General features: G+C 42.5%; 1 protein-coding gene across 6 annotated transcripts in view; it reads right to left on the bottom strand.

Moving 5' to 3' along the window:
* PC (pyruvate carboxylase) overlaps window positions 1-26,241 on the bottom strand; it is a 150,371-nt gene that overhangs the window by 93,843 nt on the left and 30,287 nt on the right. For all 6 annotated transcript variants that reach the window (XM_034427002.3, XM_034427003.3, XM_087881274.1 and 3 more), the window contains 2 exons: window positions 1,529-1,664; window positions 1,085-1,269 (listed from right to left, as the gene is read on the bottom strand). In XM_034427002.3, coding sequence (XP_034282893.1) covers window positions 1,085-1,269; window positions 1,529-1,664 — 321 coding nt within the window. The remainder of the gene's footprint in view (window positions 1-1,084; window positions 1,270-1,528; window positions 1,665-26,241) is intronic.

The raw sequence follows: 26,241 nt of genomic DNA, 5'->3' as shown, positions 1-26,241 counted from the left end.
CTCCCTTTTTACAAGGAATAAATGGCTACAATCCTTTGCCATCAAAATCAGTAGACACAGAAACATTGGGCCTCGTTGGCACCTTGGCCAACAATTCATAGGTTCCAGGGGTGGGTTCTACTTACCTTTACTACCGGTTCACAATGGGGCCACGCTCACGCGCTCACTTCTCGCATGCGCAGAAGCGTTCTGATGACGTTGGGGTCAGTGGGCGGAGCCTCCTGCCGGTTTTACTAATGGTTCTATAGAACTGTTGCGAACCAGGGGCAACCCACCACTGATAGGTTCTCTACCGAGAAGCTTCCAAGCAGTTTGAAGATGGAGGGAAAGAGATTGGACTATATGATCTCCAAGATCCCTTCCAACTTGACTCTAGGTCAACAAGACTTCAAGATGTTAGTGGCGTTTGGATCTTTGCCCTTTGTTTATTAAGAATTTGGCGCTTCCTCAGATAACGAGGCCCTGAGCCAGGTAGGTGTTGGTGGCTGATAAGCAATATTTGGAACTGCACCCAGAAGCTTTTGGGAGCCAACCTTGGGAAGCAGAGGCCATGATGAGACCTGCCCAGAACTGATCACCCTGCCATGTTCTGGACCAACAACACCTTTGGTGTAGCCTTCAAGGGTAGCCCCGTATCACTGCAATAGTCTAAATGCAAGGTGACTGAGGTGTGAGAGATCCAGTGCAGTATCAGGCAGAACTGACCACACAGAATTGATCTCTGCAAAGGCCTTCCTGGCTGCAGCTGCCACCTGCCCCTCAAGGAGTAGCGGAGAGTCCAGGAGAGCTCTGGATGCGCAGCAGCCCCAAATAAGGAAGTGCAACCCCATCTCGGACCAAATCTCGGAAGTCTCCCCGAAAGAAGATCCAGGAAGTCTTGCAAGGATTGATCCAGGCATCGCTTTGCCAGTCTGAGGTCAAGACATACAAATAACTATCATACCAATCTATGATTTCAGCACGCTGACCCCAAAGCGAAGGACGGCTTCCCCTGACTGCTTTGGTCTTTGTGGGTATGCTATGGGAATACCTGCTTGTCTTTGGCCACCCAGGTCAGAGCAAAGGGGCCTTTTTGCCTTCTCACCTTGGCGACTTTGATGATGTCTGGAATGTGCAGATAGGCCTGAACTGGGGGGAGGCCGCGACCAATCAGATACGCCTCATCCGCCTTCTGTCGATGCATCTGCCCCGTGTCCTGCTCAGAATAAACCGCCACTGTCCGGATGCCCAGCTCCGTGCAGGCTCGGAAGACCCGGATTGCGATCTCCCCTGGAATTCATAAGCGTTAAGATCACAAGAGCACAATGTCAGGATGACATGCTATCGGTTTTTAGGAAAGCATTTGGGATCAGGGTCAAAGAAACCCAAATTGGCCACTCAGATTATTTAACAGTGTTTGTCTACCATTGGTTCCAGGCCGATAAAATGGCTCCTTCTAAAAATGCCTCTGAAAAAACAGCCCGGCCAAGCAGTTGGGTGGGGGGGCAGAAGCAGCTCCCAGTTATCCCACTTCCCAAGCCCTGCTCACCTCGGTTAGCTACCATCACCTTCTGGATTGGCTTGTATTCTACCCGTGGGGTGCTCAGGAAGGCAGCGGGGTGGCGGAAGAGGTGCCAGAGGGCCAAGAAGGGCATCCTGCCCTTGGCACAAGGCAGCTGCAGCATCTGTAGGCAAAGAGAGGGAGATCAGCCGGTGCTGCTGCTAGGCCTTCCGTTGCAGCCCATTCCAAGATGCAACTGCCGGGGGAGGGGGGAGGGGGGGGCTCAAGGAGCAGGGGAGCACTAGGTGAGGAGCTTTAAAGTAAGTCCTCTCCTCTTTTCAGGTAAGTAAATCATTAAATGCTCGTCCCCCGTCACAGCTTCAAGAGCAACAAAGCCTCTCCGGTTCCCAGGCAGAAAATGTGAGGCAGAGGAAGCAGGTGCTGCTGGTCCTTGATTGACTCTTTTTGGGTTCTCTTTGCTGCTTCCAGGGCTGTAATAACCAACTCGGGCTTCAAGCAAAGAGGGGGGTCCCTTGGCCTGTTGAAGGGGGGGATCCCACTTCAGGCTTTTCCCAGCATCAGATGTTGGGCGTCCTGACCAGGCGCCCTGGTCTCCAGGGACCTCTCTGGACCTCTGGACACCACTAGGCAGCCCAGTGTGGGAGGGGCTTATCTCATAGTTCCCCACCCCCCAGTTCCTTTCAACAGACCACACACACCCTTTGTTTGAAGCCCAAGGCTGGCCTCCAACATTGTAATGTTTGTGCTACAGTTTTCATGTCTCCTCCCTCAAAATGGCAGAAAATCATATCACCCCATTCTGGAGACAGGAGAGTTAGGGATACCAAGGGGTTGGGTACAAATGGGTGAAAAGTGCTCTTGAACTTCCAATTAAAAGTTGCAATGCTACAAGAATCTATGAAATGGGGGAGGGGGCTAAAGAAACTCATTTTTTTAGGACACCCATGTGTTTCAACAAATACACTCCTTAGAGTTGCATTAGCGCATTATGCTTTATTTGACGGTATGTACAGTATGTAAGTGTATTTAAATACAGATTTGGTTAGCTCAGTAATTCCATACCAGAGGAAATAAATCAATATCAGTTTATAGTCTGTTCAGATTTTCAACTTTTTTTGTTGAGGAGTCTCTCAAATTCCTGCTCTGGGCCAAGTGACTGACCCAGCCAAGAACTTGCCAAGGCCCCTACGCCTTCCCTTCCCTATTCCGCATGAAGGGGGGCTGTGGAGGGGGGGGGGCTCCAAAACCAGGGAAGGGTCGATTGGTGCTGCTTTGCAAGCCTCTGCCTCTTCCCAATTAGCAAGATTAAACTATGCAGGAAAGAAAGTATGCAGATTAGCACAATTTGGATAATTTATTTCATGACACAAAATCTGCCTTTCCTTGGCACAGAGCTTGAATTGAGGCAAGGCTAAGAATATCTTAAGTGCAAAATAAATAATATGTTTTCTAGAACTTGTGGATGGGGCATAAAAATACTATCAGCTTCAAAAACAAGAGGGGGAGCAGATGCCTGGCATTCTGCAATCCTCCAACTCATTTGAGTGCTGAATTGTTTACATTTTTCTATACACTCAACTATAAACTATCCAATAGGAATTCACAGAAAATGCTACAATGGTAAGAACAGTAACAACAACAAAAACAATAACAACCACCACCAGGAGTAGCTTTTGGGAAATAGTCTGAGCAGCTAAAAAAGGAGATGGCTCAAAGGAGGCTTGCAGACAGTTGGGAGGAAGGAATCTAAGGAAGTGACACGAAGGGTTTACCAACAACCTGAAAGCAAAAGCAAAGTGGTCAGAAGGCAGCCACGGATGCAAAGGACACAAATAGTTTCCTGGGTCTAGAAAGCCCAGGATGAAAGATCAAGAGCCCTGGACCAGTTGCTCGGTGGATGTGGCCAAATTCTGGCCAGCAGGGAGGAAAAAGAGCAACTCCTCCACTCCTATTTCAGTTCAGCCTTTTTCTCCCAAAAGACCGAGCAGAAAGGCAGAAGAAGGAATGAGACTGAGCAAAGGCGGCCTCTTGATGCTCTGGTTGAGACCGTTAAGTATTGTCTGAGAAAGTGGAGAAATACTGGGTGACTGGAGGAAGAAAAGAAATGCTGTTGATCTTCTAACAGCTTGAAAGACAAATAGGCCGAACATAATAGAGTGAAATTTCAACTAGGCCACAGAAGGGAAGGGAGTCAGGATAATCACAACTGATTGTACGTTAAATGAGTAGAACTTGGTTTAGGATTGTCTCAGTCACCCTTAGAAACAATTTGGGGCCGTGTTGTATCATCTTTGGCTGCTCTAGGCAATCAAACTGCCAATCAAGCCTCCCTAAGCATCGCAAAGCTGCTTCACCAGCCTGGTCGCCAAGAGAGGCCCTGTGGCAGGTTCCCTGCCCTCTGAGGCTACGGGATGCCAGACGGACACAGCGGGTCCTCTTCATGGAATGCTCCATGGAGGCAGCCCCTGCTTTTTGAAACAAGAGACTGACGTGGCCATGCCTGGCTGGGCAAATGCAGCACCCCTGGATGAAATGCAGCCCCTACCATCAGAGGAAAAAAAAGGTGGGGGAGAGGTTCTTGCACCCAGCAGGACGTTGCAGCCAATGGGCGCAGGGGCTTCTTCAAAGAGTCTTTTCTTGCTCTAAATCTCGCTTGATCACCCCTCCCGAAATCCCCACTTCTGTAGAGCTGTTAACAATTACTCCTCCAGCGTTGAATCATCCTGCACAAGCATACTGACTCCATCGCAAATCTTTTTAAAAGTGTGTAGGCCACCCCACTCTTAACTACCTGGGTGGCTCTAACAGAAACTTGGCAGGAATGAGAAAGAGAGACAGAAACTCACAATCCAAAGGGGCTTTGCTCACTCTTGCTAAAGGCCTAGGAGGGTCTTCGAATGCCTATAACACAACAGCAGGGGGGAGGGCGCACCCCATCTCAGGGGAAGCCTCGTTGGAGAAGCCAGGCCCTGTGGCAAAGAAGGCAAGCTTCCACGGCTGTGTTTAATTGGAGGAACCTGGAGCATGCCAACCTGGCCAGATTGGACCAGCAGGCCCTATGCCAGGAAGGTTTCACAGGTAACGACCTTGAATTGCACCCGGAAACAAACTGCCAACAGTGCAATCCATGTTGTACCGCTGCGTTCTGGTGGGAATTTCTGGGTAGTCTTCAAGGGCAGACCCACGTAGAGCATCTTGCAATAAAGCCATGACGTGACCAGGACATGAGGGCTCCTGATCAAGCCGGAGCATTAAAAAGTAGCATCTGAAAGGTTAACCGCCAAGATAGAGGTGTATTTATCTTTGCGCCAGAGTTCTCCAATCATCTTTGGAGAAACCACCCAGTTCCCAAGTCTGCCCCTTTCTAGCCAACCCACTGCTGAGTCTGCCTTGTCTTCTTTACCTCCAAGGCCCTGGAGCTCTGCCAAAGTGGCTGGGCACTACCTGGTGTGGTTGGAAACTGCCATCCTGGCTACCTAAAGAGGAAAACTCTGCTCTGAATGCCGGAAATGCAGGGAACGAGTTCCCTCCACTCCATGACTCCTCCAAAGGTCAGTTGGGAGCACAAAGAGCAGGACAAGGGGGGCTGTTGGCTCTGCTGGGATGCCAAGGTGCAAACACACCTGGACCGGAATCACCTAGGCTCACCAAAATCAGACTAGCAACAAGGATGGCCATTACCTGAGCAGCCAACTGATGTCCACATGGGCAAAGAGGACAAGGGAGGACAGAACCCTAACCCTAAACATGAAGTAAATATACAATACCAAAAGCAGGTTTTCCAACGTGGTAGTAAATACAAGCAAAATACAAGCAGAGGAGAGGCATTTCAGTTTCAATTTTGAGCAGCAGACTAGTTTAGAGCTCAGCACAGACTCAGAGCTGCAGAGCTAAGCCATGGCCAGGCTCCTTGCTGTCTCCTTCCTTGTTGCTCACACAGCAACAAGGAAGTTTCCAAACAGCCCTCAACTCTCACACACACTAACAGGATGCTAGCCAGATGAATACCGATGGATGCTGGTAGGCAGAGGCAGAGTGTTTTTTTCTTATTTTCCTCCCCCAAAACTAAGGTGCGTCTTATACTCCAAAGCATCTTTTTTTTTTCCAATTTTTTATTGAGTTACATAGTTTTACAACTCAACTTATATCGGTTAAGCAGTGTTCAAACGTACATATATACAGGTTACATATATGATGTCTCTTAAGTTACTTATTCCTTTTAGTAGTTGCACTATTTATTCCTTCTTTTATTTTATCTTCCCTCCATTTATACCACCTTTCCCACACCGTATAATATTCCGAATTATCATCATCATTAATCTCATATGTTAATTTACTCATCTTGCACACTCAAATTTTATTTATTTATTTATTTTATTGAATTTCTATACCACCCTACTCCCGAAGGACTCAGGGCGGTGAACAGCCATGAAATAAAACACATACATATACAAAATTTAAAATCGAATAAAATGAATTAAATAAATTTGGCTGAATTAATACCCATAATTTAAAATACCCATATTTTAAAACACATTAAAATTTAAAATTTGCACTTAAAAGGGAGAAAAATTTAGGTGAGGCCAGCTTGATAAAATAAAAGTCTTCAGCTCACGGCGGAAGGTGTGCAGATCCGGAATCCTCCGTATCTCTGGGGGGAGCTCGTTCCAGATCGTCGGCGCCCCCACAGAGAAGGCTCTCCCCCTAGGGGCCGACAGCCGACATTGTTTGGCCGACGGCACCTGGAGGAGGCCCTCTCTGTGGGAGCGTACTGGTCGGTGGGAGGCTATTGATGGTAGTAGGCGGTCCCGTAAGTAACCAGGTCCTAAGCTATGGAGCGCTTTAAAGATGATAACCAGAACCTTGAAGCACACCCGGAAGACCACCGGGAGCCAGTGCAGCTCGCGCAGGAGAGGTGTTACATGGGAGCTCCACGCCGCTCCCATAACCACCTGCGCGGCCGCACTCTGCGCCAGTTGGAGCCTCCAGGTGCACCTCAAGGGGAGCCCCATGTAGAGAGTGTTACAATAGTCCAGACGAGAGGTGACGAGGGCATGAGTGACTGTGCGTAGCGAGTCCCGATCTAGAAAGGGACGCAGCTGGCGAATCAGGCGAACCTGATGAAAAATCCTCCTGGTCACAGCCGTCAAGTGCTCTTCTAAAGACAGCCATGAATCCAGGAGGACGCCCAAGTTACGAGCCCTTTCCGTGGGGGCCAATGATTCGCCCCCAATAGCCAGCGATGGAGCCAGCTGACTATATCGGGACGTCGGAAACCACAGCCACTCGGTCTTGGATGGGTTGAGCCTGAGCCCATTTCTCCCCATCCAGATCCGTACGGCCTCCAGGCACTGGGACATCACTTCAAGGGCATCGTTGGGGTGGTCCAGGGTGGAGATGTACAGCTGGGTGTCGTCAGCGTACTGATGGTACTTCACCCCGAAACCACGGATGATCTCACCCAGCGGCTTCACATAAATGTTGAACAAAAGGGGTGAGAGAACCGATCCCTGCGGCACCCCACATATAAGGGGCCTCGGGGTCGATCTCTGTCCCCCTGTCAACACAGACTGCGACCGGTCAGAGAGAAAGGAGGAGAACCACCGTAAAACGGTGCCTCCCACCCCCAACCCTTCCAGCCGGTACAGCATGATACCATGGTCGACGGTATCAAAAGCCGCTGAGAGATCTAACAGGACCAGGACAGAGGAACAACCCCTGTCCCGAGCCCTCCAGAGATCATCAACCAACGCGACCAATGCCGTTTCCGTGCTGTACCCAGGCATGAAGCCCGACTGGAACGGATCCAGATACGACGCTTCATCCAGGTACTGGGGAAGCTGTCGCGCAACCACACTCTCAACAACCTTCGCAACGAAGCAAAGGTTGGAGACTGGACGATAATTAGCCAATACTGCCGGGTCCAGGGAAGGCTTCTTGAGGAGGGGCCTTACCACCGCCTCTTTCAGGGCAGCGGGGAAGACACCCTCACCCAACGAAGCATTTATAATCCCCTGGAGCCAGCCTCGCGTCACCTCCCGGGAAGCCAGCACTAACCAGGAGGGGCACGGGTCCAACAAACATGTGGTCACGTTCAATCTACCCAGAATCCTGTCCACGTCATCTGGGGTCACAGGATCAAACTCATCCCAGATAACAGTCTCAAGACCTGCCTCCGTCACCCTCGCTGGATCTATCCAGTCAGAGTCCAAACCTGCCCGAATCTGAGTGATTTTGTCATGCAGATACTGAACAAAATCCTCGGCTCTTCCCTCCAAGGGGTCCTCCCGCGCTTCCTGGTGGGAGCAGGGAGCAGGTCACCCTAAACAGGGCGGCCGGGCGATTATCTGATGACGCAATAAGAGCAGCAAAATGAGTGCATTTTGCTGCTTTTATCGCCACTAGGTAACTCCTAATATGAGATCTTACCAGTGTTCGGTCGGATTCAGAAAGACTAGCTCTCCAACAGCTCTCTAGGCGTCTTTTCCGGGGCTTCATCTCCCTCAGCTCCTCGGTAAACCAAGGAGCCAGGCGAGATCGGCGCCGGGTCAGAGGCCGCAAAGGCACGACTCAGTCCAGGGCTCCAGCAGCCGCCCTATCCCAGGCAGCCACTAGGTCACCAGACGAGGCGTGAGCCAGAACCTCCGGGATTGGCCCAAGCTCCATCTGGAACCTATCAGGTTCCATCAGGCGCCTGGGGCGGTACCATCTTATCGGTTCCACCTCCCTGCAGCGGGGTGCCGCGGTTCGAAGGTCAAGGCGAAGGAGCGAGTGATCTGACCATGATAAGGGCTCGATGACTATATCCCCTATCTCGAGATCACTCAACCACTGTCCAGAGACAAAAACCAAGTCCAGTGTGTTTCCCCCAGTGTGCGTAGGGCCATGAATTAGTTGGGTCAGGTCCATGGCCGTCATGGAATCCATGAACTCCCGAGCCACCTCAGACGTCTCACCCACGGATGGCAGGTTGAAATCCCCTCTGACCATAGGTCTGGTCAAATATTTTTCTAATTATACGCTCTTCTGGTGGTAATCCCTTTTGTTTCCAATATTGTGCATATATTAATCTGGCAGCCGTGATAATACGTATGATTAGGTATCTCTTTTTTCTCTCATATGTCCTTTTTAGTATTCCCAAGAGAAATGTTTCAGGTATCATATCCATATTTTCCTCAATTATTTCTTGTATCCATGTTCGAATTTTTTTCCAGTATTTCGTCACTTCGGGGCATGTCCACCACATATGGAAGAAGGTACCCTGATGATGGCCACATTTCCAACAATTTGGTTTTGTATTGGGGTAGATTTTTGCTAACCTTGTGGGGGCTAGATGCCACCTGTATAACATTTTGTATTGATTTTCTTTGTACACTACTGCTGTCGTCAATTTATAGTTCTTATTCCAAATTATTTCCCAATCATTCAAATTTATACTATGTCCAATGTTCTTTGCCCACGCAATCATCTGATCTTTAACTATCTCCTCTGCCCTATCATATTCTAATAAATAATCGTATAATTTAGCCAATATTTTTTTCTCCGATCCTATCAATACCTTATCGAATCCATTTGGTCCCATCACTATACCGAATTCTTCCTTGTCTTTTTGGTATCGAGACTTGATTTGTAGGTTTGGCCACCAGTCGATATTAATACCTTGTTCTCCATGTATCATTTGATTTAAGGTTTCCGCCGCTATCCAGGATATCCTTATATCTAAACATTTTTTCAATTTCTAACATGTTGGGATATATCATGTCTTCCATTATAGAAAGCCACTTCGGGACTCTCATGTATTGCTTTTGCCTGCTCTCCGTCCAAGTCTGTATTAATGTGTCCCTTATTTTATGTCTATGAAAATATGTTTTCTTTTTCCTATCTTTATCCCATGAATACACGTGCCACCCTCTCTGCAGGTCATGCCCTTCCAACGTTAAAATCCTTTTGTTTTCTAGGGTGACCCATTCCCTTATCCACACTAAATTAGCTGCCTTATAATATATTTCCCAAGCTGGGAGTCCAACCCCCCACCCTACTCCTTTTATCCTGTAATATTCTCAATGAAATTCTGCCCCCCCCCCGATAAATTTCCTAATAGATTTATTCAATTCCAAGAAAAATTTTTTATCCAAGTTAACCAGTGTAGTTTGAAACAAATATAACATCTTGGGCAGGATACTCATTTTTATTGAAGCTATTCTACCTAAGAGTAACAATTGCAGTTTCCCCCATCTCTCTAAATCTTGCTTAATTTTTTTAATCAAGGGCACATAATTATCCTCTTTTAAGGCTGAGCATCTTGGTGTTATCCAGATTCCTAGGTATTTTATTTTTTTGACAATTTGCAAGCCCAGCGTTTTTTCTATTTCTTTCTTTTGCTCTTCTGTCACATTTTTGACCAGCACTTTAGTTTTAGTTTTGTTTAATTTAAATCCAGATACTTCTCCATATCTACCTAATTCCTCCAGAGTTTTTTGTCCTGTTTCTAGTGGTTCCTCCATGATCAGAACCACATCGTCAGCAAATGCCTGTGTTTTTTATACCTCTCTCCTAATCTTCAGTCCCTTTATTTCATCGTTATTCCTAATTCTTTTTAGCAGGGTTTCTAAAGCCAATATAAACAGTAATGGCAACAAAGGGCATCCTTGTCTTATCCCCTTCCTAATCTGAAATATGTTGGTCCTGTCCCCATTCACTAATATACTCGCCCTTTGTTTATCATAGATTGTTCTTATCATTCTCCCAAAATTTTCTCCAAATTCCATTTTCTTGATTTGTTTGACCATAAATTCCCAATTTAAATTATTGAACGCTTTCTGGGTGTCTAAGAAGACTAGTGCCATCTGCTTGTCCGAGTGTGCTTCATGGTATTCTAAGGTGTCAATCACTATTCTTATATTATTTCTTATTTGCCTTCCAGGGAGGAATCCATTTTGATCCGTATGTATCAAGGTATTTAATATTTTCTTTATTCTTTCTACCATTACGCTCATAAAAATTTTGTAATCCGAATTTAAAAGGGAAATTGGCCTATAATTTTGTATTTGTTTGGATCGGTACCTTCTTTTGGTAATAATGTTATATGTGCTTCCCTCCACGAATCTGGAATTTTGGAGCCCATCAGCGCCTCATTGCAAATTTCTAATAATTTGGGTAACAGTATTTCCTCCAGACATTTATACAATTCTCCTGGGAAACCATCCGGACCTGGTGACTTATTATTTTTAAGTTTTGAAATTGCTGTCTTCAGTTCCTCTATTGTAACCTCTCTGTTCAACATTTCCCTCTCTTCCTTTCCTATCAATGGGAGTTCTTCGTTTGCCAGGTATTGTTTGATTTTCTCTCTTGGTACTTCTTCCTCTTTATATAGTGCTGCATATTATTCCCGGGGAATGTCAAGCTTATCCTCTTCTTTATTTAATACGTTTCCCTTCGTGTCCTCCAGTTGATAAATGGTCCCTTTTTCGTTCTCCTTCTTTAGTTTATAAGACAGCCATCTGCCCGGTTTGTTAATGTTTTTGAAATAGTATTGTTTTGATCATTTTATTTTGAATGCCAATTCTTCCTGCTCTAAAATATTCAATTTATGTCTTGCCATCATCCAGTTTTCTTTTGCCACCTTGTCCCCCGGATTTTGCTGCAATTTTCTTTCTGCCTCCCCCAATTTCTCTAGAGGTTCCTTCTGTGCCTTCCTTTTTTCTTTGTTTTTATGTGCACTATATGATATGGCCAACCCTTTTAAATATGCCTTCATTGTGTCCCATATAATTACTCACGACGTTTCTTGATTTTCATTCTCTTTAAAAAATAATCTTAATTCTCCCTTAACTTTTTCTATATATTCTTTATCCCTCAAGAGTTGCGTATTTAACCTCCATCTCTTCGATTTCTCCCTCTGTAGATTTTTCCACCTTATTTCTAAAGGATTATGGTCTGCCCATATATTTGGTGTTATTTCTGTAGATTCTATTTCCATTCCCATATTCCTACTAACCCATGTCATATCAATTCTCGACCACAATTTTGGGGGATTCAAGTAAAAGGTATATTGTCTATTATTGGGGTGTAAAGTCCGCCAGATATCTACTAAGTTCAATTCGTCCGTTAAATCGAAAAAAGTTCTTGGTAATTTATCCCTTTTTTTTTGTCTTTGCCACTCTTATGGTCCTTATCAGAGTCTACTATCCCATTAAAATCTCCTGTTATACAGATATTACTGTACTCCAGTTTACTTATTTGCTCATGGAGTTTTCTGAAATATTCCCCCTGCTTTTTGTTTGGGGCATATATAACTACAAATAATATTGGAGAGTTCCCTCTCATTATTTCAATCATTAGTGTTCTCCCCTTAGTATCATTATATTTTAACTCCGCTATAATCCCTTTTTTAACATATATTACTACTCCCCTCCTTTTTTTTTTACCGCCAATGAGGTAAAAGTTTTTCCAAATTTCTTGTATTCTAAGCACTTTTCATCATCTTTTCTTATATGGATTTCCTGAAGGCATATTATGTCTGCATTCTGCTTAGCTAATTTTGTAAGTATTTGTTTTCTCTTTCTACTATCATTTAGTCCATTAACATTAATTGATATTAGTTTCCAGTCGTTCATTTCTGATTTTCTTGTCCGGCTTTAGTTCCTGTTTGCTCGTGTAGTTCTTTGAGGTCTTAGTTTCTTCCCTTTTGTTTCTTTACTTTCCTTTTCTTCTATTTCCTTCTTCTCCAGGGTACATTCTTTAGAGTTCCGTTGGTGGAGGGTTTCCTCTTCTAGTGCTATTGCTTCTATTTCTTCCTTCCTGCTTTGTTCCTCCTCCGTTCCTCTCAATTGGTCAAGGAAGTCTTGTGCTACTATCAGACTGTCTATTTTGATTTTCTTCCCCTGCCAGGTAATTAACATGCCTTTCTGCAGTATCCATCTGAACAGGATGCTCCTTTTACTTAATTGTATGGCTAAAAATCGATAATCCCTTCTCACTTCCTTCACCCTCCTGGGAACCTGTTTCAAAATTATCACCTCTTTCCCTCTATACATCACTCACACATCGCCATGTTGTACAATATATCCTTCACTTTTTTCCTCGCGAATCTGACATGGACTTCCCTGGGTAGCCTATTCCTTCTAGCATAATTGGTCTGTACTCTATAAACTTCATCCAATTCTTTGATTATCTCCTGCTTGTCCTGTTGTAATATTTCTGCAATCAATTCGGCCATCACTTGCCCCAGGTCTTCCTCTTTATCTTCTACTATATTTTGAAAACGTAGGTAAAAGGACGCTCTATCCATCTCTAACTGGATTATCGAGTCCTCTAGCTCTCTATTCTGTGCCATCAATTTCTGGTCTACTGAATCCAAATTCTTCTCATTTTGTTCCACCCTGGTTTCCACCTTTTTTATCCTTTGTTCATTGCTGTGTATTGATTCTTGTATCTCATTCATCTTGTGGTCTAGGGCTTGGATATCCGTCTTTAGCTCTTTGTGGTTGTTGGTCATCTTTTCTTGCATCTTCAGAATGGTGTCTTGGATTATTGTCAGGGTCGATTGCATGGCTTGCATAGTCAGTATCACCATAGATTTTTCTGTTTTAGACAGCCCTTCTGTCGATCTCTGCATTGCTGGTGAAGTCATAGTTATCATAGGATTGGAGGTAGTCTTCTTTCCTGTTTTTAATACCGTTGATGAAAGGCTTGTCATGTCTCTCAAGACCGTTTTTTTGGTCTCTTACTATTCTTTCAATATTCCTCCAAATTATCATTCACTGACTACCTCTTCTCTTTATCCAATATAATTTTGTTTCTTAATATTACTAAAGGTGCTCATGATATATATATACATACATACATACATACATACATACATACATACATATATATATATATATAAATGTATACCCTTCAAATATTAGATAACTACTCAATCTATCAATCAATCAATATCTATGTCTAAACATGCTTAATTTATGATGATACTAATTAATTTGAAGTTAATTTATAGTTAATTTGGATATATTCACAGATAATTAAATGCAGTAGTTGTCAAGTTCTATTTCCCATATTATATCACAGTTCTAGTATATTACTTATCTTAAATCAGCTACCAAGCAAAAAATTAATGCAAAGAATATCACATATTTAGATTAAGGCTATATATACTATATACACTATATACTATATGAATTTTAAAATATATATAAGTTTATCTGAGTTGTATAAATATATATAAATTGATCTAGAGATATGTAAACGAGTAGATAAGAGTATATAAATATATAAAGATGTCAAAGTATAAAAATATCAAGATATCAAGAAATAATTAGGTTACTATATCCGTCAAAAGTTCTTCTCCTGTTGTTAATTCGGGGGAGATGTTACTGTCCAATCACCAGTGATTTCAGAGTCCTCCTCTTTCCAATGCCGGCCGATCTAAAAATGAATTCCAGTACGCCTTCCTCAGTTAGTCTCTATAACCACTCTTCAGCTATCGCACCATCAGCTCTTAATGACGGCTGCACTTCCTGTTTCCCCCTCTCAGTTACCACCAAGTCACCGTCCTTCTAATTTATTATCCAATCTGGTGGCTCAGCAGACTAAAGCACTGTTATTAACATCCACTTACATCTGCTGCCTGCAATTATTGCAAGTTCAAATCTCACCAGGCTCAAGATTGACTCAACCTTCCATCCTTTCTAAGGTAGGTAAAATAAGGACCCAGATTATGGGGACAATAAGCTGACTTTGTATAAATATACAAAAGTATGAAGGCTATTGCTTAACACATTGTAGCGGCCCTGAGTCTCCGGAGAAGGGCAGCATATAAATCAAATTTAAAAAACAACAACACAAGAGTTCTCCTATTTTATTGTTGCTTGCCGTATCCCACCGATCTTCCGTTTGTGCCTACGATCTGTCACAGCAATCTCTTTAGTCTTCCTTGCCGGCTTGTCGGCGTGCTATAATATTCCAGTCTGCTCTTTTCTTTCAATCGCCGCTTATTTCCTTTCTCCGAATCTTTCACATCCGACTCCGCCAACCTCGTTCCTCTGATGCCGCTCTCCAAGGTGTTCAGGGAAAAAGAAAAAGAATCCTCTTCTAACACTGCTTTCTCCAATCTTTCTCACTTCCCGTCTCTTTGCTGGCTACCACGGCCTCGGGTCCGCCATTAGATGACAGACACACGCGTGCTGGTTCGACAGAGACATCCGGTCGTGCGATGGGCACTTGCTCCTCGCTTTCTCGCACGCCAGACTCTCTCTATTGTCCGCAAAGCTCTCCGGGCTTCACGCTCCGAAATGGATCCCCAAAGCACGGCGGTTAACGGTGTTGGAGAGTAGCAATCACTCTCACAACGCCATATCGCCGCGGATCGCCAACCGGAAGTCTGAAGCATCTTATACTCCGAAAAATACGGTAATTATCTACGGAGATTCTCCATCGTCCAGGTCATGGTTGTCCCAAAGGTGCTTTTCCAAAAGGCAACTGGACTTTCTTGGGGTTGTTTTTTTAATGTTTGCTTCTCATCCAAGAAGCTTCTTCAATTCAGGTTTTTTAGAGAACTGAAGAAGTTTCTTGGATGACAAATGAAACATTTTCAAGGCAAAAGCTCCGGGAAATCTGGCTTTCGCTTCAGCCTATCACTCCTTTCAGAGCCCTTTCAGAAAGGCTGGAGGTGCCTGAACTTTGGAAGCTGTTGCCCAATAGAGAAATAGATGCTGATTCCTGCAGGAGGGGGTCAGCCTCAGCCAGTCAAAAGGGAAAGCCCAAGAAGAAATGGGGAATCGGGCTGTCAGGGGAGATGGGTAAGCAACTCCTACTCATCCAACCTACATCTCCCACCCTCCAAGCCTTGGGAGATTCAAGATAAGCATCACATGTTTGTCCCCTTTATGGAGCCCGCCCCAGAAAATGTGTAAGGGTCTTGTAATGCGCTGCCCTTTCCTGCCCATCCTAAGCCAACCATGGAAAGTCTCTCAGGCTCTCAGCCAAAGTGCCTTTCATGCTCGGGAGCCAGGGTGATAGCGCATAAAGGTTCCAGACTCACTTGCAAAGTGTTAAAGGAAAGCATTGGCAATTCCCTAAACGTCTGAAAGAGTCTGGGTCCCATTTGCTGAAAAAGAACTGGGTGGAGGGGGGTGTCCCATGGAAAAACCCCTCCAAGTCTCGTGATGGTTAATCTTTGCCTGGGATGGGTGCCAACAGGACTGGCATGCCCCTGCCTTGAGAACCAGGATTGGCAGCTCTCTCAGAGGGTTTGGCCAGGCCTTCCTTCCATTGTGCTGCTACAAAAGGCTTTTAGAGCTTCTCCGACTCTTATTCATTGCATTAATTTTAGTTAAATGTACTTCTTCTTTAATGTGTACATTTATCCAAGGCGTCTTACAAAGTTAGAAGTCATCATTTCATAACAAAATTACAGTATAATAATATAATATTGTAATCCTCATAATGTAATCCTCTGCTGAGCTCTGGTGGCTCAGCAGACTAAAGCACTGTTATTAACATCCACTTACATCTGCTGCCTGCAATTACTGCAAGTTCAAATCTCACCAGGCTCAAGGTTGACTCAGCCTTCCATCCTTTCTAAGGTAGGTAAAATGAGGACCCAGATTATGGGGGCAATAAGATGACTTTGTATAAATATACAAAAGTATGAAGGCTATTGCTTAACGCATTGTAAGCTGCCCTGAGTCTCCGGAGAAGGGTGGCATATAAATCAAATATAAAAAAAAAAATAACCACCAGATTGGTAGTGAAAGAGCAGGGTCTCCAAGACTGCCAGGTGGGGCAGGACCAGCAAAGTGAGTGAAGCCTCCATAATCTAGGGGGGCTCTTTGCCACCTCAGGCAAGACACACAGAAGGCCTCCTCCAGATCTGAAAGATACAGCAGCCAGCAGGTACAGATTTAAAAAATCTCGAAAAACCCCAGACTTAAGGATCCCTGAGGAGGGATCCCTTAGACCCCTTAAGTCTAAGACCTAAGGGGATAAAACCAGGAGCTCTGCAGCCAGGTCACGTCACTTCACAGCACAACCCAGCCCTCTCTTCCAGAGCAGCCCCACAGAGGATTCCTGGCCCACTCCCTATACCCACAAGAACTCCTGTCTTAACTGATAAAACTAACAGGTGGGAGCATGAATGCCTACTGTAAAGATGACTGATGCTTTACAACTTTGGTGTTGAAGAAGACTCCTGAGAATACCAAGAGTACAAATGGATCATTGAACAAATCAACCCAGAGTTCTCACTTTAGGTAAGACTGGCCAGGCTCCAATTACCCTCCTTCGGCGCCTGATGCACTCTTGAAAACCTATAAATCCTGGGAAAAGTACAAGGAGAGAAGAGGACAATCAGCAGAAAGCTGGATGGACTCAATTACAGTGGCTGAAGGGTCAGGTTGGGTCAGAACCCTCTTGGAGAAAAACTACATTGACCTAAGAGTCAACACGGATCCAATGCCACAGAATCAGTCAATTGAAGAAAGCTAGAGTAGAATATATATCATATAATTCAAAGACAAAGGGGGGATTAGAATCACAACTCTTAAAGAACAAGGTTACTATATAAAACACAACAATAATGTTGCTAAGGGCATATATACACTTAGATCAAAGTAAATTTGTAGCTTTCCCAATGATATAGAACTAACCATTTTATACCTACAACAATCACATCAAGGTTAAGACTCTAAGGCAGGGGTGGGATCCAGCCAGTTCGGACTGGTTCAGGCTAACCAGCAGTTACGGCCAGCTGCTGTCCCCACCCCACCCCCCCGCCCCAGGGTTATCCCATCTGATACAATCACCATGGTTTTGACGCAGTGCGCATGTGCGCAGAGCACACATGTGAGCAAAGCTATCCTGTCCTATTTTTGTATTTTTGATGCAGCATGCATGGGCGCAGGCTCACATTTTCAATTCTGGGCGAACCGGTTATTAAATTATGTGACGCCCACCTCTGCTCTAAGGCCCAAATTTATGAAGTGATGGACCATGTCAAGTGACAAGGCTCTGAAGAACCATCCTTTGTCAACTTCCATTGGGATCTGCACTCCAACTCAAGGAATAACCAAGGACTCAAATAATACTGGCTAATCAGGATCAAGAGGTCCAGCCTTTTTCCAAGGTGTTGTCCAGACCTATAAAATGTTGATGCAGATCAAGGGAAGGAAACCGAAAGACCACGCAGGACGTCTCCTTTCATCTCCTTCCACAGTGACATCTTCTGAGCCAACAGAAAGAAATGATCTCTTTAGAACTTCTTCAGTCTCTGGACCTTTCCCTACATTCTTCCATTTTCTTTGCACAATACTGAGATGATTTGAAATCTTTCACTGGGGCATGGAAAATGGTATAAATTGAAGAAGACATGCATTTCACAAATAAGTACGGTGTGACTCTTCCTTGCAACTCTCATGCAGCACCATCATAGTAGCACCGCCAACACCTTCAGGCTGGATTTGGGCATCTGGCTGAATTGCCTGGGAAAAGCAGAAACTGCCCCATGACTGGAGGCTATTCCTTGCCCAATGACTGGCTTCTAACCTCAAGAGCTCTTCTTTGCTTCCTGTTCCACTTAAGAGGACCCCCCTTTTCTAAAAAATAACATTCCCCTTTGCTAGGGCTCCACAACAGGGAAATGTTATCTGAATGCAACCTGCTGAATTCAAACCCAGGAAGGGAGGCTGCCAGCCTCTCCGCTTTGGGAATCAGCCCCTCGCAACTGAAGGGCACCACTCGCTGCTTCCTAGGCTTGGATGGACTCCTGCAATGCCACCAGGCAAATCAGTTGCCTGGAGACATTCTGATGGCAAAAAAACAATAAAAATCAAATTTTCAAGTTAACTTCTGGATAGTTGTGTGGGGCTGTGGTCCGGTAGAGAGTCCAGCAACCTTTGAGGAAAATGTCAGATAAAGCAGACCAGTCTGGAGCAGATAAAGAGCTGGAGAGGCTGTTTAAGACCAGGTTCCACTCAGCCAACTGTCTCAGACCAGAAGGTGAGGCAGGGCTTCCCCAGCCTCCCTGCTGGACAGCAACTCCAGTCTCTATGCTGTGCAACAAGGGAGGCCTCCAAAACCAGAGAGGAGTTGATTGGTGCTGCTTTGCAAGTCTCTGCCTCTTTCCCAATTATCAAGATTCAAAAAAGAGCCTGGTGGCGCGGCAGACTAAAGCACTGTTATTAACAGTGCTGTTTTTTTTGTGTGTGTGTTTTAAAAAACAAAGTTTATTAGATTTTAAAAAAATAAAATTGTATAAAACATTCACAGTGCTGTTATTAACATCAGCTGCCTGCAATTACTGCAAGTTCAAATCTCACCAGGCTCAAGGTTGACTCAGCCTTCCATCCTTTTTAAGGAGGTAAAATGAGGACCCAGATTATGGGGGCAATAAGATGACTTTGTATAAATATACAAAAGGATGAAGGCTATTGCTTAACGCATTGTAAGCCGCCCTGAGTCGCTGGAGAAGGGCGGCATATAAATAAAATAAAATAAAATAAAATAAAATAAAAGATTGGTGTAAACTATTCAATTCAGGAGCCCTGATGGTGGAAGTGATTAGAATGCAGTGTTGCAGGCTGACTCTGCCCAGAGTCTGGAGTTCAATCCTGACTGGCTAGAGGTTGACTCAGACTTCCATTCTTCCAAGGTCGGTAAAATGAAGACCCAGACTGCTGGGGGCAATAGGCTGACTCTGAAAAATGCTTAGAGAGGGCATGTGAAGCAGTATATAAGTCTTAAGTGTTACTGCTAAACTATGAAATAGAGAAAGTATGCAAATTAGCACTATTTGGATAATTTATTTATGACAGAGAATCTGCCTTTCCTTGCCACAGAGCTTGAACTACAATCCTCCGTGCAAGGCTAAGAATATCTTAAGTGCACAATAAATAAAATGTTTTCCAAAACCTCAGGGCGAGGCCAGGGGCATAAAAATACTATCAACTAAAAAAACAGTAGGGGAGCAGAGTCCTGGCATTATGTTGCTGTGATCCTCCAACTTGTTTAACTTGATTGTTGAATTATCCGAGCACCCTTCTATACGCTCCCCCAAAAGACAATGATAAAGAATACCAGTGATATCTTAAAAAGAGGACAGATGAAGCCAATGTGCACAGGTCAGGCAGGCAGAGCAGAGACAGGCAGTCCCAGAACTGCAGAATTGATGCTTTAAAAGAAGCCTGGATCAATTCAAGGGCTTGGGGACTGCAGACACCTCTGGGTGAAAAGGACAAAGACACTTTCTCGTGGAAGACCGGTCACTCCCAGGAAGCATTTTCTCACTCCACTGCATATCCTTATTGTGCAAGATTTATATAGGACTCCTCTCTTACCCCAAATGACCACTTTGTGTTCACACATCTTATGTAACAGTATGCTCCTTTTTACAACAAATACTACATTTGCCAATGAAATTCCTCAGCTTGCCTTGAGCATCTAACATTGAGATCACATCACCAGTGGAATTTACAAATGTATCTGGGCACAAGAAAAGGTGAATCACACGGAGCACATCAAAGCTAGATCAAAAGGAGCCAAATACAAATACACAGAAACATCTACACAAATACTCACCGCAAGGAAAGGTGCCCCATTCACTCGGCCCTCCCAGCAATTCTTTAACCACCCACAGACCTAATTCTGCACTCCACAAGCAACATGTCAGCATCCCTTCCAGTGAGCAGGATTTCTTGAGCAGGATAAAATCAGGCCTTCCCACCAGATCTTCCAGAAAGATGCCAATAGACCAAAGTCTATCGGCATCCCCAGGACCATTCCTAGTCTAGGTGGGCCCCCTAACTACTACTCACTGCACTCCTCCAGTCAAATTAGACCAGAAGCCCCTAATCTGCCTGAATAATGTCCTAGTTTCATGCCCTCCCCACTTCTCAAAACACCAGTGTTCTCCCTCTCTCAAAATTATTTTCTTGGTTAACATGGCCTGGAGATTTGAGCCCTGGGAAAAGGCTACTCTCTCCTGGCTGTCCTTCCCCAGGTGCTTCTTCCCTCTCCACCATTGGCTGTCCAAGCAGGGAAGTAGGGGTCCTTTGAGCTTGAGAAATGAGGCTGCCTAGGGAAAGATACAAGGGGGAGTGGCCAAAGAGGATCCGCCCTAATGTTTCAGACTGTTAAAAGTGATGGCGGGAGAGTTATATTTTCAGATTTGGAAGATTCTGTTAATGTAGCCTGGTAATAAAGCAACATTAGCTCATCTGGTCTGATTTCCCCATCCGGTTTATCTGGGAGGGCTGACATTAGCTGAAACTGCAGAAAAAAACTCATGGGTTATAAAACAAAACAGGAATTAAAGCTGTGGTGAAATCTGAACCAGTTTACTACCGGTTCGCTGGCTGCGCATGCGCACCAATTGTGAGGTGTGCGTGCGCACAGTGCACGCCAAAAGGAGGCATGGGGTAAGTAGAACAGCGTGCGGGGGGGTGGGGTGATCAGTTGTGGCACTCAATCTTTTTTTTTTTACTTTTACTATTTTACTATGCGGCCGAATAGGTTGTAAAAAAAATGCTTTTGAAAGTTAAAAACAAAAAAAGCTCTGACGATCGCACAGCTCAGCTAGGATCGACAGAGCCTTTTTTTTACCTTTTAAAAGCATTTTTGAAAAGAAGGGGCAAGCAGGCAACCGGGCGATAGGGGGTCATGGGGGGGGGAGCAGGTATTTTTGCTACCGGTTCTCCAAACCACCCGCCATCGCTACCGGATCAGGCGATCCGGTCCGAACTGGGAGCATTTCAACCCTGAATTAAAGGAATATGAAAGACTAATTAAGGTCTCTAGCTGAGGAAAAGATGTAGATGTTTTTCTTTACATCTTTAGTGATTTTATTCCTTCTTACATTGTTACTTGGCTTAGCTTCCCTTTCTTTTTTTTCTTTTTTTAAAATTTTATTTTATTAAAGATAAACAAACAAAAACATACATACATACAATACACAACATAAACAAACTATACATTCATTATATAACGATATTTTGAGATTATTTCTTAATTTTTGTTTCCTTAGTTGGTATTCCCTTTCTATCCTACTGATTATTTTTTATTTCGGTTTCCTTTCCTCTAACCAATCGTACCATCGTTGCCAAATCAGATAGTACTCTGTGTCTTCCTTTTCTTGTATTTCTTTGGTAAGCCTGTCCATCTCTGCACATTCCATTACTTTTTGTATTATTTTATCCTCCAATGGCGTATCTTCTAATTTCCACATTTGTGCGAATGTGATTCTTGCTGCTGTCAGAATATGGATTATCAAATATTGTATTTCTTTTTCATAGTGATTTGTTAGTATTCCTAATAGGTATGTTTCTGGTTTTAATGGCACTCTCTGAGTGGTCATTTCTTCCAGTTGTTTTTGGATCATTTTCCAAAATTTTTTTGCCTTTTGGCATGACCACATGTGGTAGTACGTCTCTTTGTGTGATCTGCACTTCCAACAGTCCTGCGTGGTGTTAGGGAACATCTTTGCCAAACGTGTGGGGGGGAGATGCCACCTGTAGAACATTTTATAAGTATTTTCCTTATAGGGTACAGACATTGTCAGTTTGGTATTTACTTTCCATGTTTTTTCCTATTTATCGAGTTCAATATTGTATCCGAAATTTTTCGCCCATGTAATCATATTCTCTTTCTCCACTTCTTCCTCCAATTTGTATTTTAGTAAATAGTTATAAATTTTAGTTATTAATTTATCATCTGATCCCAATAGAATTTTGTCCAATTCGTTCTGTTCTTTTTGGATTCCAAATTTTTTCATGTCCATCTTATGTCTTGATTTTATTTGTAAATACGGCCACCAATCAATATCTGTACCCTGTTCTTTCAGTTCTTCTCTTGTCTTCACTTCTCCTTCATTATTCAACAGTTCATTGTATGTTCTCATCTTATCTATGTCCATTGCGTTTTGATATATTTGGGCCTCCATGGTTGAGAGCCTTGGAATTTTGTTGTAGTGATTCTTATTTCTGTCCAAGTTTTTGCTAGTGCCTCTCTGATGGTGTCTTCTAAAATGTTCATGTTGTCTAAATTTCTCCTCCCATAAGAATGCATGCCATCCTTTCAGATTGAATCCCTCTAGTGCCAACATGCGTTTGTTTTTTAGTGTTATCCAATCTTTTATCCATGTAAGTGATGCTGCTTTATAATAAATTTGCCAGTCCGGTAATCCTAGACCACCACTCTCTCTGGTGTTTTGAAGATGTTTCAATTTGATTCTTGCCCTTTTTCCTTGCCAGATGTATTTTGATATCATTTTATCGAGGTCTTTGAAGTATGTTTTTCCTGGATTTATTGGTATTACTTGAAATAGGTACAATATTTTCGGCAAGATATTCATTTTTATGGAAGCAATTTTACCTAAGAGTGATAATCGTAGTTTACTCCATATATCTAGGTCCTTTTGAATTTGTTTGGCCAATTTATTATTGTTGTCTTCTTTGAGTGTTGATACTTTTTTGGTAAGCCAGATTCCTAAGTTTTTTATTTTTGTTGTTGTCTGTATTTCTAATATGTCTTCCAATTCTTTCTCCTGAGTTTTCGTCAAATTTTTCGTTAATAGTTTTGTTTTTTGTTTATTAATTTTCGATCCTGCTACTTTTCTGTATTGTTCTATTTTTTCTAATAATTTCATTCCCGATTGTTTTGGTCGTTCTAAAATAAATACATCGTCAGCGAACGCTTGTAATTTACATTCCTGATTCTTTATTTTCAATCCTTTTATCTCCTTGTCTTTCCTAATTTCATTCAATAATATTTCTAATGCTAGTATGAATAGTAGGGAGGATAGGAGACAGCCCTGTCTCACCCCTTTAGATATTTCAAACTAATCCGTTGTCTCTCCATTTATCCATATTCTCGCCGTTTGGTTGGAGTGGATATGAGTGGATCTTGATCATGTTTAGGAATTTATCGCCTGCTCTCATTTTTTCTAGTTGTGATATTAAAAATGTCCAATTGAGATTGTCAAACGCCTTTTGTGCGTGTCTAGGAAAATTAGTGCCATTTGTTCGTCCGGTTTCTGTTCATAATATTCGAGAATATTAATTATCGTTCTTGTATTATTTTTAATTTGTCTTTTTGGGATAAATCCGTTTTGGTCTGGGTGAATGGAATCAGCGATAATATTTTTCATTCTCTGCAAAATAATTAGAGTGAATAGTTTATAGTCCAAGTTCAGGAGCGATATAGGTCTATAGTTTTTAATTTGAGTAGGGTCCGAATCTTCTTTTGGTATCAGTGTAATGGTTGTCTCTGTCCATGATTGAGGGATTTTGGCTTCTGAGAGTGCTTCATTAAAGGCCTGCAATAAGATATTATCTATTGACTGATGTCCGATTTTATAGAATTCCGATGGTATACCGTCCGGACCTGGGGTTTTATTGTTTTTCTGTTTTTTTCTTGCCTCCATTAATTCAAACATCGAAATTGGTCTATTCAATAGTTCTCTTTGGATTTCATTTATTTCTTGAATATTGGTTTTACTTAAATAATCTTTAATCTCTTCTTGAATTTCTTCCTGTGCATATAGGTTCTGGAAAAAGTTCTTTGCAATTCTTTTTTTCCCCTCATTCCTGTGGTACATTTGTCCTTGTTCATCCTGTAGTTGGTATATTGTTCTTTTTTCCTTTTCTTTTTTTAATTTGTAGGCCAGCCAACGCCCTGTTTTATTTGCATATTCAAATTGGTTTTGTTTTGCCATTTTAATTTTCCTCACTATTTCTGTTGTTGTTATTAAATTTATTTTATTATATTTATTTTATTTAGATTTATTTTTTCTTTAATCATTTTACTGTGTGGTTCTTTCTGTAGTTCCACTTCGTATTTTCCAAGTTCTGATTATCTTTCCTTTGCTGTTTGTCTCTATTTTTCTTCGCTTTGTAAGAAATTGTTAAACCTCTTATATACGCTTTAGTGGTGTCCCATAAATTTTGCAATGATGTTTGTTCTCTCGTATTTATTTGAAAAAATATGTTCATTTCTTTCTTAATCACTTCTATGTATTCCTTATCATTTATAATCTCTTTATCCATCATCCATCTTTTTTGTTTTTTTGGCCTTTCCAAATTACTATTATTGGATTATGATCTGCCCATACATTCGGTGCAATTTCAATTTCTTTTATGTCCTTCCTTAACTCCGTGGTCATCCAGGCCATATCTATCCTGGACCATGATTGGTGCGGATTCGAATAAAATGTGTATTGTTTCTTGGTTTTGTTCAGTTCTCTCCATGCGTCCTGTAATTGTAGTTCTTGGGCCATATCTTTGAAGGTATCTGGAAGTGTCTTTTTCCTAAATTTATTCTTTTTGCTGCTTTGGTAATCCTTTTCTATATCTACAATTGCATTTTAGTCCCCTATAATACATATATGTTCATAGTCTAAGTCTTTAATTATATTATGTATTTTTTAAAAATATTCTTTTTGATTTCCGTTCGGTGCGTAAATTGATATTAGTAATATATTTTTAATCTTAATATCAGTCATCAGGATCCTGCCTTCTCCATCTGCATAAATTTGTTTTGCTTGTATATGATTTTTGATATATACTGCGATTCCTCTTTTTTTTTGTTCTGTTAATGAGGTGAATAGTGTTCCTAATCTTCTATTTTCTAATAACTTTTGGTATTGCCTTTGGATATGCACTTCTTGTAGATTTATGACATCCATGTTTAATTTTTGTAATTTTTTTAAATGTGTGTGATCTTTTGGTTGGTAAATTTAGTCCGTTTATGTTAATTGAGATTAGCCTTATTTCTTGTCCCATTCTTCTTACTTATCTGTTTGTTAGCCTAAGTTTTCTTGTATTCCTTGTTATCATTTGTGTTTTCCCCCTTGCTCTTTCTCGTTCCATCTTCTCCCTTTCAGTTCATCTTTTTACTTCTTGTTCTGTTTCCATTTCCTCTGTAGAATGTTCTTGGTTTTTGTTTTCTGGATCCTGTCTGATTTCCTGCTCTTCTTCTAATATGAAATGATGATCGAAAAATTCTTGTGCTCTCTCTAGTTTGTCAATTTTATGTTTCTTATCTTCCCAGGATACCAGGATTCCTTCTGGCACCAACCAGCGAAACATTATGTTTATTCAATTGTGTTGTTAGAAAGCTATAATTCTTTCTTTGTTCTCTTATTCATCTCAAAATCTGTTTTAAGGTTATTATTTCCTTCCCCTTATAACTAATTGTTTCTTCTCTCATTAATTTATAAATCTCTTCCTTCACTGTTTTGCGTGCAAATCTAATATGGATCTCTTTGGGTAATTTATTCCTGCGGGCGTAGTTTGTATGCGCTCTGTAAATTTCATCTATTTCCCTACTGATTTCTTCTTTCTCCTTCTGGGTGGCTTCCGCTAATATTCCTGTCATCAAATCTCTTAAGTCTTCTTCTCTATTTTCCGCGATGTTTTGGAACCGTAGGTAAAAGGATGCTTTCTCCATTTCTAAATAGGTAATCGAGTCTTCCAATTCTTTATTTAGTGCTGTTTGGTTTTGTTCCATATTGTCAATTTTTTTGTCTGCTTGGTCCATTTTTACTTCCATATTTTGGATCCGTTGTTCATTTTTTACAATATTTTGTTGTATTTTCTCAATCTTGTCATCTATTTTTTTAATATTGTCATTTATTTCTCCTACATCTAATTTCAATTCTTCATGGTTCCGTCTCATTTCCTCGTGGTTGTTCGCTATCGATTCTTGCGTCTTATTCATGCCCTCCTGGATCATGGCTAAGACCGATTGGA

This window comes from Pantherophis guttatus, chromosome 18 (assembly GCF_059756535.1).
Source record: "Pantherophis guttatus breed Tessera chromosome 18, ASM5975653v1, whole genome shotgun sequence".
Lineage (NCBI taxonomy): Eukaryota > Metazoa > Chordata > Lepidosauria > Squamata > Colubridae > Pantherophis > Pantherophis guttatus.
This window is presented reverse-complemented; position numbering and strand designations above follow the sequence as displayed.